Here is a 14,537-nt window from a genome sequence, read left to right on the forward strand (position 1 = left end):
TGTCTTAGAAGGACAATAAAATACATTGTACCCTTCGGCAGCTCATATCTGTGTGAAGCTAGATTCAGTGTTCTCATCTGCATTAAAACCAAATATCGATCCAGGTTGGATGTGACAGCAGAGATGAGGTGCGCACTATCGACCACATCCCCTGATTTTGAGAAGGTCCAGCGCGACATGCATGAAGCCATCTCCTTAGTGCTGGTGAGATACATCATGTCAGACTGATTTGTCACAGCCCCACATTAAAAATATGTGATGGTGAGTTGAGAAGACATTCAGAAACACTGTTAGAATGTTTTTAAATTGACTGCCATAGCCCCAAAATCTAAAGTAAACAAAGGCTGTTAATAGCATGTTTTTTTACATGGTTGGGGTCGCGATACTTTTCAGATATCATAATGGGGTCGTGGGCCAAAAAAGTTTGGGAACCCCTGGTATATATAATGCTTCCAGTAACTAAACTGGCCATGAGAGAGAGGCAGCTTTCCTATTAAAGTACTGTAATGAGGAAGCCAATAAGATACAGATGTCTTGATGAAACCTGGACCCTCCCAGTTTCCTTACGTGATTCTTGTTGGAAGGTTCAACTGACTGGTTACCCATTAACCAAAGGAGCTGCAGTATGCTGTCGCATTATCAAATCTTTCTGTTCTCGTAGTTATGGTCACTCGCTAGCATTTAGCATTAGTCAGTTGGTAAATGGGTACTTGGTATGAATAATATTTGAGACTATAGGTGGTACATATACAACATAACAGGACAGGTTTTGTACACAAGGTAAGTGTCTGAAAGATAATCACCATATGGTCTTGAAATCAATCTTCTTTGATTCACTCAGCGGTATTGTTTTATTACTGGGTCTTAGAGCTTTTATACTAAAGTTTTAAACAATAATCCTTTTGATATGAGACAACTTGAAATATCTCTGGAACAGAACACATTCATCAGGATAACTATACTGCCTTTCTGAAACAAAATTCTCACGTTTAGAACGTCATCCTTTCTTCAAATGTCTCTGGAATTGAACTAGCACAGTAGAAAGTGATATGGGTAGTACTTCTTTTACAGTATTTAAATGACACCATTTGCTAGGACATTTTAAGGTATCAATGGGTACATTCTGGTACTTACTTCAAATAACTGTACCCAATTGATAACTACCTGATACCAAATGCCTTTTACTGCTTGTTCCACTGAGTCCCAAAGGTAACAGTTTACTTTAGGTGACCTTATTCATACATTAATAAAGCCTTTATAACAGCTATATAACACATTATTACATTTGTCATAAGTAATGTAATGTAATGAGTAGTTTTAAATAGTTATGAGTAACGGCATAAGATGTTATAAAACTGTTGTCATATGTGCTTATGTCACCTTTTAATAACAACTGATATTACACAGTCTGCATGACAACTTATTTCATATGTTATTACAAGCTACTTAAGTGTCTACGTACCAGATGTTATAATAGGGGCGTTATAGAATTGATCAAACTCTGTGTCACATTAATATATTAAATGTAATTATGGGTGTCATAACCATGCCATAGGCCGTTATGGAGTGTGTACAGACACTTTAAATAAAGTTACATTAATTTGAGGTGCTATAAAACAGTTATGAATGTACTGGGTTGAGCGTATCACAAAACCATTCAACATCACTCACTTCTTTTGGTGGTATCACAATAACAATTCTGCGTTTGAGACTGACCAGAGGCATTGCAAGTTACTTTCACCAATTAAACAATTAATAATATATAAAGTTTGCCTTCCTCCCAACTCAATAACTTTTCCATAGTTTTTGTGGAATCATGATTCCTTTACATTTGTCTCTTGGTTTTTTGTTAACATCGTGAATCGGGCCTATCAGACGTTAAATAAGGCTGATCATTTCTTTATAGGTGCCGTGGCTGAGTATTGGAGAAGGACAAGACACAGAGTTGTTCTGGGACTATTTGACTGTTAACGAATACAATTTAGCCACCATCACCATGGGTAAAGCTGCCCGGATATATATACTTAAGGGCTGGATTCAATCCGTATCGTGGAAGCTATACGTTCAAATTTAAAAGCAAATTTCCGATTGAGCCCACATACGGTATGCAGCATTTACCGTGAATGCAGCCACCGCAAATTCTGGAACATTGCAGTTAAATTTCTATCAAGCCATAACGCCGATCCGCAATAATTCTGCAATATAGATTGAATCCAGCCCTCAATCATTACCCCTAAATGCATTATGTGATATATTGGTGAATATTTGACTGTTAGCTGTTACCATTTAGCCACCATCATGACAAGCCATGGCAACAGCCACCATCACCATGGCAATAGCCACTATCACCATGGGTAGAGCTTGCTCGCGTATACAAACCTAAATCATTACCCTAAATACATTAATTTACCCCTGACTACAATATTGATTACAGCTATAGTACATATACCACTGGGTCAAAAACTGTTTCCTTCATTTACAGGATGTTTGGAATCAAAAACAGAAGAACAGAGTAAGTTAGTTTTCTTGTCCTTGCCATAAAAATATGCATATTTGTCTTTCAAAAGAAGAAAATGTGTTATTCAACAGTATATTACTTTATACAGTACAGAGCCCGGTGGATTCAACAACGAAGGGTCAGCTATTAATCTCTTAATTTAAATATTTTTAGTGGAATTTTTTTACAAAAAGATAGTCATGAGTTGGTATATTTAAATACATGATTTCTGACTCATAAGGATTTAATATGTTGGTGTTTGAAGTTTTAACCTAACATTTGTTAACTAATAAACAACAAAAACATGACATTGATGGAAAGCATAGGATCTGACAAAAAATTTCAGAGGAAGAATGTTTATTTAAATTACTTAAGGAGAATTCTATTATTTTGTTGATATGAATGTTATGACTCAACTGCAGACAAAGAAAACCCTTCACAGTCAGAAACTCAGCTCAAACTATCTCCAGAAAAAGGTGAGTTGAGTTCGGTAATGCATCTCTTTTAAATACAATATAATTTCAGAAAATATTAATATGAAATGTGATACTCATGTAGAGTATATATTAATGTAGAGTATATATTGAAATATATATATATATATATTTCTCCAGATATAAATCAAGCACGCTCACATGAAGGTAATGGGCTCTGCCAACATAATCGTTTTTTCAACTAAATTAAAATACTTACTAAAATAAAATATAATACTAATACTTAAACCACTGAAGGTTAAATTACAATGAAAATAATAAGTGAATAAAATATATTGTTTTCCTATTCTCCACAGTGGATGTTACTCTGGATGTGGACACAGCTCACCCTAAGCTGAAGATACATGGGAACTCACTACAGTGGATAGATGAATCACCACAAAGAAACATTGACAATGAGAACTGTTTTAATGAAGAGCCTTTTGTGTTGGGCAAAATGGGCAGTCCTTTGAAGACTTACTGGGAGGTGAATGTGAAGGAGAAGGAAGACTGGGTGCTTGGAGTTGCCAAGGCAATGGCTAACAGGAAGGGGCCGTTGGCTTTCAGTCCAACTAATGGCTTCTGGGTAATCAGACTATCCAATGGGCAAAGACTTAAAGCCATGGAGGATGAAGAACACGTTCTTGACAAAGGTATTCCAGGTAAAGTTGGTATCTATCTAGATTATCAGGAAAGGAAGGTGACTTTCTTTAATGCAGAAGAAGATTCACTCATCTACTCATTTATTAATGGACCAAGTTATCAGGATGATGTCAAGCCACTTTTCTCACCCTGGAACAATGATGCAAAACCAATCACAATTTTGTCCATCACAGCAACATAGAAAAACATAAATGATTGCATTCCCTGTCTGTCAATAGCTTGTCATGGTTTAAAGCTATGCAAAACATTTTTTATTAAGTAATATCCAGAATTGTGGATTACTTTCTATGTTAATTTGCTGTCATCTAACCAGGTATCAACGTTGTGTCCATATTTTTTGTTAATATATTAATGCTCTGTCTTTCCGACTTGAAGATTACTGACATCATGATTTGACCTCGTATTTGTCTGAGTTCCCTGTTGTCGTGAAAGCACTATAAAACTCATGGTACCCTTCGCCAGGCCATATCTGTGTGATGCTTGACTCAATGCTCTCATCTGCTTTAAAACCAAATATCAATCCAGGCTGGATGTGACAGCAGAGATGAGTTGCGCACTGTCGACAACCCCCACTGACTTTGAGAAGCTCCAACACGACATGCATAAAGCACAACCATCTCATTAGTGCTGGTGAGATAAGACACATCATGTCCAGTGGGGACCCTTCGTTCAGGGCAGGTGGGGCAGAAGCCACGACAGGTGATCCACCACCTATTTTTGGGGGGGCCTGCTTTGCATGTTATTTTAATACAGGTAACACATCAGTTTGCAAACAATGTCTGTTGTGTAGGAAGCTGTTAGTAGCCCATGTGCTTCACCATAATAATTTGCTCCCTTTTCCCCTCATAACTTAGCCTACTGTTCTGACTTGGTGGTGCACATTCAGCCTATAGCCTGTTTTAGAGAAATGTTACCATCAAATATTGTAAGTATTAAATATAAAAGTATTAAATAACAATCAAATATTGACTTGGTTGTCAGGGAGAACACTGTAAGAATGGCCCATGTTCTCAATTCTGTCGCAGTACATTTTAAAAGTGCTGAACAAATAGTTATATTGACTACGTCAGTCCTAGCTCTCTCATTAATGTCTTAATCAATGTTATGGATTGCCTCTTATCCGCTCATTGTCCCCTTATGCCATAGTTTGTACATCTCAATTGCAAGAAGACACCACATCTGTTTAGCAAGTCAGCCATATCAGCTATGCTTTTTTAAAAGGCAGTAAATGAGGCTGAATGAACTGTTTCGCTGCCAGACAAGGCTCTGCTGATAGCCAGGTGTAGCAGTGGTAAGGTGTTGGGACTGCTGTTGGAACTCTGCTGTTGGGACAGCTTTATGTAGGCCCTACCAGTTTGTGAGCACGGTTTGTCACCGTTATATTGCAATTAATGTTTTGTTTATTGTTGTGTTGTGTTGTGTAGTGGCTTTTCTGGCATGCATAAATCAAAAGTAAAAAAATGTCACACCATTATTTACACGCTAAAATTGCCACTGATTATGTCAGTCTCATTTGCAATTCACTGTCATAGCCCCACATTAAAAATATGTGAGGGTGAGTTGAGAAAATCAGAAATCAGAAATACTTTTAGAATGTTTTTCAATTGACTGCCACAGCACCAAATAAAATGCACCAAATGGCATTTAGAAAAACAAACATTTTTGGTGTTCATTTTAATTGTTTTAAGGCGATAATTTTCAAATATCAAAATGGTGTCGTGGGACAAAAAAGTTTGCGGATCACTGGCATAGAGTATATATTTGGCTTGCAGTAACTAAACTGGCCATGGAGAGGGGCAGCTTTCCTATAAAGTAGTGTAATGAGGAAGCCAATAAGATACAGATGTCTTGATAAAACCTGGACCCTCCCTGTTTCCCTACGTGATTCTTGCTGGAAGGTTCAACTGACTGGTTACACATTAACCAGAGGAGCTAGAGCATGCTGTCTCATTATCAAATATTTCTGTTTCATAATTATGGCTACTCAATAGCCTTTAGCATTAGCAATTTGGTAAATGGGAAGTTGGAATGAATAATATTTGAGACTATAGGTGGTACATATACAACAAAACAGGCCATTCATATATACACAAGGTAAGTGTCTGAAAAATAAACACCATAGTGTCCTGAAATGAATCTTCCTTGATTCTCACTCTCTCTCTCTCTCTCTCTCTCTCTCTCTCTCTCTCTCTCTCTCCCCCCTTCCCCTTGCTGACTAACCATTCAGCGTTATTGTTTTATTACTGTGTCTTTCATCTTTTATACTAGTGGGTTAAGCAATAATCATTTTGACATGAGACAACTTGAAATATCCATGAACGACAAGCCTTCAACAGGATGACTGAAGTACTGCCTTTGTAACACTAACTAATCACTTCTAGAATGTAATCTTTTCTAGAAATGTCTCTGGAATTGAACTAGCACAGTAGGAAGTGATTTCGGTAGTACTTTATTTTACGGGTATATAAATTACACATTTGCTAGGACATTATAAGGTATCAGTGGGTACTTTCAGGTACTTACTTCAAATAATTGTACACAATTGGTAACTTTTAGTGCTTGTTCCAATGAGTCCCAAAGGTAACAGTTTACTATAGGTGACCTTATTCATATATTAATAAAGCCTTTATAACAGCTATATAACACATTATTACATTTGTCATAAGTAATGTAATGTCATGAGTAGTTTTAAATAGTTATGATTAACGGCATTAGATGTTATAACACTAGTTATAATGTGTTTTATAGAGAACTGTTCATCCTGTTGTCATATGTGCTTATGTCACCTTTTAATAACAACTGATATTACACAGTCTGCATGACAACTTATTTCATATGTTATTACATGCTACATAAGTGTCTACGTACCAGATGTTATAACAGGCGCGTTATAGAATTGATCAAACTCTGTGTCACATTAATATATTCATTGTAATTATGGGTGTCATAACCATGCCATAGGCCGTTATGGAGTGTGCACAGACACTTTAAATAAAGTTACATTAATTTGAGGTGTTAGTTATAATATGCTTAATACCACAGAGTTGAGCGTATCACAAAACCATTCAAGATCACCCATTTCTTTTGGTGGTATCACAATAACAATTCTGTGTTTGAGACTGACCAGAGGCATTGCAAGTTACTTTTTCCAATTAAAATATTAAGGAGAGATAAAGTTTGCCTTCCTCTGTACTCAATACATTTTCCATCGTTTTTGTGGCGCCATGTTTCCTTTACACTTGTCCCTTGGTTTTTGTTAACATTGTGAATCAGGCCTAGCAGACGTGAAATGAGGCTGATCGTTTCTTTATAGGTGCCGTGGCTGAGTATTGGAGAAGGACAAGACACAGCGTTGTTCTGGGACTATTTGACTGTTAGCTATTACCATCACCATGGGTAAAGCTGTCTCAGATATAGGTACTTAAGGGCTGTATTAAATCTGTATTGTGAAAGATCCCAGTTCAAATGTAAAAGCAATTTTCTGATTGAGCCGACATACGGTATGCAGCATTTACTGTTAATGCAGTCTCCGCAAATTCTTGAACATTGTCTTTAAAATTCAATCGAGCTATAACGTGGATCTGCAATACTTCTGCAATATGGATTGAATCCAGCCCTCAATCATTAGCCCTAAATACATGATGTGATGTATTGAGGAATATTTGACTGTTAGCTGTTACCGTTTAGCCACCATCTCCATGGCAATAGCCACCATCACCATGGGTAAAGTTGCTTGCATATACAAACCTAAATCATTACCCTAAATACATGAATTTACCCCTGACTACCATATTCATTACAACTATAGTACATATACCTCTGGATCAAAATAAGCCACAACTCTTTCTTTCTTTTACAGGATGTTTTGGCTCAAAACCAGAAGAACAGAGTAAGTTTGTTTTCTTGTCCTTGCCATAAAAATATTGATATTTGTCTTTCAAAAGAAGAAAATGTATTATTCAATTACATGTTACTTCATACCGTAGAGAGCACAGTGGATTCAACAAAGAAGGGTAAGCTTTTAATCTCTTAATTTAAATACTTTTAGTGGATACTTATTACAAAAGAAGACAATCATGAGTTGGTATATTTAAATACATTATCTCTGACTCTTCAGCACTTCATTTTTTAGTGTTTGATGTTATAAATAGTGGAGGAAATGTTTGTGTGGGGTGGGGGGTGGGTTTTGGAGCATGTGCAGTTATAGGGTCTGGCAAAATATTTCAGATGAAGAGTGTTAATTTACATGATTCTATTGTTTTGGTGATATGAAGGTTATGACTCAACTGCAGAGCAAGAAAACCCTTTACAGACAGATACTCATGTCAAACTATCTCCTAAGAAAGGTGAGAAATATTGTACATTAATACAGAGGATGCTGTATAACTTCTGGGTAAGCACCAACTTTGCACCAACTTACACAATATTAAGTCAGTGTCACGCCTTGACCTTAGATATCTCTGTTTTCTTTATATTTTGGTTAGGTCAGGGCGTGACTAAGGTGGGTACGCTAGTTTTTGTATTGTCTAGGGTTTTTTGTATGTCTAGGGTTTTGTAGGTCTAGGTGATTTGTATGTCTATGGTGGCCTGATATGGTTCCCAATCAGATGCAGTTGTTTATCGTTGTCTCTGATTGGGGATCATATTTAGGTAGCCATTTCCCTTTGGTGTTTGGGGGATCTTGTCTATGTGAAGTTGCCTGTCAACACTCATTTGTATAGCTTCACGTTTCGTTTTGTTATTTTGTTAGTTTGTTCAGTGTTCATTCTTTAAACTTCTTATGGCTGGGGGCAGTATTGAGTAGCTTGGATGAATAAGGTGCCCAGAGATGCCCAGAGTAAACGGCCTGCTCCTCAGTCCGAGTTGCTAATATATGCATATTATTAGTAGCATTGGATAGAAAACACTCTGAAGTTTCTAAAACTGTTTGAATGATGTCAGTGAGTATAAAATAACTCATATGGCAGGCAAAAACCTGAGAAGAAATCCAAACAGGAGGTTGGAATTGAATACACAGTGGGATATTGGTTATGTTGCAGTTCCTAAGGCTTCCACTGGATGTAAACCGTCTTTAGAAACTTGTTTGAGGATTCTACTGTGAAGTGGGACCGAATGAGAAGGGAATGAGTAAGGTCTGCCATGAGCTGACCATGCTCTGACCATGCACGCTCACATGAGAGGTATCTCTTGTTCCATTGCTTTTCTACAGACATAGGAATTCTCCAGTTGGAACATTATTGATGTTTTATGTTAAAAAACATCCTAAAGATTGATTCCATACATCGTTTGACATGTTTCTACGGACAGTAACGGAACTTTTCATCTGCAACTAGGGAACGCGCTTCATGACTTTGGATTTGTTTACCAAACGTGCTAACAAGAGTAGCTCTTTGGACATTAATGATGGACATTATCGAACTAAATCAAACATTTAATGTGGAACTGGTATTCCTGGGAGTGCATTCTGATGAAGATCATCAAAGGTAAGTGAATATTTATAATGCTATTTCTGACTTCTGTTAACTACCCAATATGGTGGATATCTTTTTGTCTGCTTTGTTGTTTGAGCGATGTACTCAGATTATTGCATGGATTGCTTTTTCCGTAAAGTTTTATTGAAATCTGACACAGCGATTGCATTAATCTCTAGCACTTAGCCATCCCGGATCCGGGATCGTGAATACAGCCTCGAGCTCATTACCATAACGCAACGTTAACTATTCATGAAAATCGCAAATGAAATGAAATAAATATGCTAGCTCTCAAGCTTAGCCTTTTGTTAACAACACTGTCATCTCAGATTTTCAAAATATGCTTCTCAACCATAGGAAAACAATAATTTGTGTAACAGTAGCTAGCTAGCATAGCATTTAGCGTTAGCGTTAGCGTTAGCATTTAGCAGGCAACATTTTCACAAAAACCAGAAAAGCATTCAAATAAAATAATTTACCTTTGAAGAACTTCAGATGTTTTCAATGAGGAGACTCTGTTAGATAGCAAATGTTCAGTTTTTCCTGAAAGATTATTTGTTTAGGAGAAATCACTCCGTTTGGCTACCAAAAAAACCAGAAAATCCAGTCATCAAAACGCCAAACTTTTTTCCAAATTAACTCCATAATATCGACTGAAACATGGCAAACGTTGTTTAGAACCAATCCTCAAGGTGTTTTTCACATATCTCTTCGATGATATATCGTTCGTGGAAGTGTGCTTTCTGTTCTGAATCCCAGGAGAAAATGCCTGCAGCTGAAGATTACGCACCAATTTAGACAAAGGACACCGGGCGGACCCCTGGAAAATGTAGTCTCTTATGGCCAATCTTCCAATGATATGCCTACAAATACGTCACAATGCTGCAGACATCTTGAAGAAACGACAGAAAGGGCAGGCTCGTTCCTGGTGCATTCACAGCCATATAAGGAGACAATGGAAAACAGAGCCTCAGATATTCTGCTCATTTCCTGTTTGAAGTTTCATCTTGGTTTCGCCTGTAGCATGAGTTCTGTGGCACTCACAGATAATATCTTTGCAGTTTTGGAAATGTCAGACTGTTTTCTTTCCAAAGCTGTCAATTATATGCATAGTCGAGCATCTTTTTGTGACAAAATATTGCGCTTAAAACGGGCACGTTTTTTTTATCCAATAATGAAATAGCGCCCCCATAGACTCAACTGGTTAAGGAGAAGGGGATCTAAAGTTCCATGCATAACAGTTGTATCTTTTATCAATGTTTATTATGAGTATTTCTGTAAATTGATGTGGCTTTCTGCAAATTTACCAGATGTTTTGGAACTACTGAACATAACGCGCCAATGTAAACTCAGATTTTTGGATAGAAATATGAACTTGTGTATCTATATTTCCATGTCTAACAATTGTATTTTCATCGACATTTATAATGAGTATTTCTGTAAAATGATGTGGCTCTCTGCAATATCACCAGATGTTTTTGGAACTAGTGAAGATAACGTGCCAATGTATACAGAGATTTTTTTATATAAATATGCACTTTATCGAACAAAACATATATGTATTGTGTAACATGAAGTCCTATGAGTGTCATATGATGAAGATCATCAAAGGTTAGTGATTATTTGTATCTATATTTGTGCTTTTTGTGACTCCTCTCTTTGGCTGGAAAAATGGCCGAATTTTTCGGTGACTTGGTGGTGACCTAACATAATCGTTTGTGGTGCTTTCGCTGTAAATCCTATTTGAAATTGGACACTTTGGTGGAATTAACAACAAGATTACCTTTAAAATGGTATAAGATACAGGAATTTTAATTATGGGATTTCTGTTGTTTGAATTTGGTACTCTGCACTTTCACTGTCTGTTGTCATATCAATCCCATTAACAGGATTGCAGCCCTAAGAAGTTTAAATAAGAATATGTGCATACCACGCTGCACCTTGGTCCGCTCCTTATAACGAACGTGACAGAAGATCCCACCACAAAAAGACCAAACAGCATGTTCAAGAGGAGTGGACATCCTGGGCTCGGGAGAAAGATGAGTGGAGGACATCCTGGACCTGGGAGGACGTAATGGCAGGGGAGAAGACCATGACATGGAAGCAGGTGGAATGGCGACGATATGAGGGGACACGGCTAGCACGGAAGCCCGAGAGGCAGATTTTTTGGGGGGGCACACAGGGAGAATGGCAGAGTGAGGGGTTAGCCCTGAGCCAACTCCCCGTGCTTACCGTGGGGAGCGTGTGACTGGTCAGACACCGTGTTATGCAGTGATGCGCACGGTGTCTCCAGTTCGCATTCATAGCCCGGTGCGCTCTATTCCAGCTCCTCGCTTTTGCCGGGCTAGAATGGGCATCCAGCCAGGACTGATGGTGCCAGCTCAGCGCTCCTGGTCTCCAGTACACCTCCTTGGACCAGGATATCCTGCGCCGGCTCTGCGCACTGTGTCTCCGGTGCGTCTGCACAGCCCAGTGCTTCCTGTGCCAGCTCCCCGCACTTGCTGGGCTCAAGTTAGCATCTAGCCAGGACGCATTGTGCCAGCTCTACGCAGATCTCCAGTGCGCCTCCACAGTCCAGTACGTCCTGTGCCTCCTCTCCGCACTCGCCCTGAGGTGCATGTCTTCAGCTCGGTACCACCAGTGCCGGCACCACGCATCAGGTTTCCAGTGCGCCTCCACAGTCCAGAGCTTCCGGTGACAGTTCCCAGTCCAGAGCTTCCGGCGATCGTTCCCAGTCCAGAGCTTCCGGCGACAGTTCCCAGTCCAGAGCTTCTGGCGACGTTTCACAGTCCGGAACCTCCAATGACGTTTCACAGTCCGGAACCTCCAATGACGGCCCACAGTCCGGAACCTCCAACGACGGCCCAGAGTCTGGAACCTCCAATGACGGTCCACAGTCCGGGAACCTCCAATGACGGTCCACAGTCTGGAACCTCCAACAACGGTCCACAGTCCGGAACCTCCACCGACGGTCCACAGTCCGGAACCTCCATGTCTATCGTGGTTTGATATGGTTCCCAATCAGAGGCAGCTGTTTATCGTTGTCTCTGATTGGGGATCATATTTAGGTAGCCATTTCCCTTTTGTTAGTTTGTTCAGTGTTCATTCTTTAAATAAATAAGAATGTACGCAACCCACACTGCGCCTTGGTCCGATCCTTATAACGAACTTGACAGTCAGTATATTTTTGTTAGTGACACATTATCTTTCCCAGTTATTAGCTTTGTGTTCCATACCTCATTCTGGTTTATCATTACAATTGTAGATGCATCAGCAAGATCCATCAAGAAGACTGCAAAGTTCGGTAATGCATCTCTTTTAAAATACAATATCATTTCAGATAATATTCATCTGATATGTGAGACATTGAATTTCTCTTTGCTATTCTTTTTTAAATGTATTTTTTTCCAGATATAAATCAAGCACGCTCACATGAAGGTAATGGGCTGTGAAAACATAATCTGTTTTTCAACTCAATTAAAATACCTAATAAAATAAAACACTTTCTCTGTCCTTTATAACTAAGCTTTAAATCACTGAAGATTAAATTACAATGAAAATGATGAGTAAATAAATATTTGGTCTTCCCATTCTCCACAGTGGATGTTACTCTGGATGTGGACACTGCTCACCCTAAGCTGAAGATACATGGGAACTCACTACAGTGGACTAATGAATCACCACAGAGAAAAATTAAAGTTGAAAACTGTTTTGATGAAGAGCCTTTTGTGTTGGGCAAAATGGGCAGTCCTTTGAAGACTTACTGGGAGGTGAATGTGAAGGAGAAGGATGACTGGCTGCTTGGCGTTGCCAAGGAAACGGCTAACAGGAAGGGGCCGTTGGCTTTCAGTCCAACTAATGGCTTCTGGGTAATCAGACTATCCAATGGGCAAAGACTTAAAGCCATGGAGGATGAAGAACATGTTCTTGACAAAGGTATTCCAGATAAAGTCGGTATCTATCTGGATTATCAGGAAAGGAAGGTGACTTTCTTTAATGCAGAAGAAGGTTCGCTCATCTACTCATTTATTAATGGACCAAGTTATCAGGATGATGTCCTCCCACTTTTCTCACCCTGGAACAACGATGCAGATCCAATCACAATTTTGCCCATTACAGCAACATAAAAAAACATCATTCATCACATACCCTGTATGTCAATAGCTTATTGTGGTATAAAGCTATGTGAATCATTTTCGATTAAGTGATGTACAGAATTGTGGATTAATTCTCATCCTTTGCTGTCATCGAACCAGGCATCAATGTTGTGTTCCCTATTCTTTATTAATATATTAGACATTCATTATTTCAGTAGAGTATTGTGTGTGAGATTAAACATGCATTTTTGTTTTAAAACATGTTGATTTGTGAAAAATACAAGTTCTTATTTGGTATCTGGTTGTCAATGTATTGATGACTAGGATTGAAAGAAACAACTGCAATCTACTGTAGTTGTTTTGACAAGTTTAATAATCATCCATCACATAAAACCTTGATTATCTTTACAATGACCAACAATGCAAGCTAGTTAGCCAGATACTTGACACAATATATATTGACCCAGTGAAGCCTGTAGTTAGTTGTACAGTGTAACATCTAGTTGGATCATATTATCATTACAGATATTTCTACCGACATTCTAGTTCTATCAGTCTGGGATATAAAGTAATTCTTTGAATTAAAAAATAAATAAATATGACTATACACTATGAATATGACAGAACATTAATATGACAAATGAGTATGACAAAACAAAATATGTTAGTTTATACATCATTACAGCAGATGATATTGTCTCACTTTACAATAATGAGTATTTACAGGATCAAAACAGAGATATTTGTAGTTTTTTACAGTTACATCTACAGTTACATCAATAAGTTGTCAGTTACAACTACATCAAGGGGAAAACGGTCCATCTCAAATCGCTCAGATCAGTGAAGAAGTAAAAGATTAAAGTAACTCAATCTTCAAAAAGTTAATAATTGCTAAAGCTAAAATAAAATGCTTAAACGATGGAAGATAATCTGCATTGCACTCTGTGCATCAGCTGTTTTTCCCATGGTTAAATAAAACCACAGATAGTTTTGGGGTATTAGAGTAATAATAAAACCACAGAGAGTTGTGGGGTATTAGAGTACTAATTAAACCACTGATAGTTTTGGGGTATTAGAGTACTAATAAAACCACAAAGAGTGTTGGGGGTATTAGAGTACTAATTAAACCACAGAGAGTTTTGGGGGTATTAGAGTACTATTAAGACCACAGAGAGTTGTGTGGTTTTAGAGTACTAATTAAACCACAGAGTTGTGTGGTTTTAGAGTACTAATTAAAACCACAGAGTTGTGTGGTTTTAGAGTACTAATTAAACCCTAGAGTTGTGTGGTTTTAAGGTACAAATACATAATAAAGCTACAGGCAGTAGTAACCAAA

General features: G+C 38.1%; 1 protein-coding gene across 11 annotated transcripts; it reads left to right on the forward strand.

Moving 5' to 3' along the window:
• The first annotated feature begins 554 nt into the window (after positions 1-554).
• Positions 555-13,460, forward strand: LOC110531520 (butyrophilin subfamily 1 member A1). Of its 11 annotated transcripts, XM_090183646.1 has the most exons (10): positions 5,588-5,727; positions 6,947-7,029; positions 7,321-7,356; positions 7,493-7,522; positions 7,620-7,646; positions 7,908-7,979; positions 8,118-8,134; positions 12,370-12,408; positions 12,516-12,542; positions 12,705-12,774. In XM_090183646.1, exons 2-9 carry the CDS (start codon positions 7,026-7,028, stop codon positions 12,519-12,521), a joined length of 231 nt encoding a protein of 76 aa, XP_090039772.1. In that variant the 5' UTR covers positions 5,588-5,727; positions 6,947-7,025; the 3' UTR covers positions 12,522-12,542; positions 12,705-12,774. The 11 variants fall into 11 exon arrangements, with proteins under 11 accessions (XP_021470409.2, XP_090039771.1, XP_090039766.1 ...); XM_090183639.1 differs by lacking the exon at positions 8,118-8,134 and having other exon boundaries at positions 5,548-5,727; positions 12,705-13,460; XM_021614731.3 differs by lacking the exons at positions 7,321-7,356; positions 8,118-8,134 and having other exon boundaries at positions 5,513-5,727; positions 12,705-13,460.
• The last annotated feature ends 1,077 nt before the right edge of the window (positions 13,461-14,537 follow it).

Source organism: Oncorhynchus mykiss, chromosome 9, assembly GCF_057628025.1.
Source record: "Oncorhynchus mykiss isolate SJ-2025 chromosome 9, ASM5762802v1, whole genome shotgun sequence".
In the NCBI taxonomy this organism is placed as follows: Eukaryota; Metazoa; Chordata; class Actinopteri; order Salmoniformes; family Salmonidae; genus Oncorhynchus; species Oncorhynchus mykiss.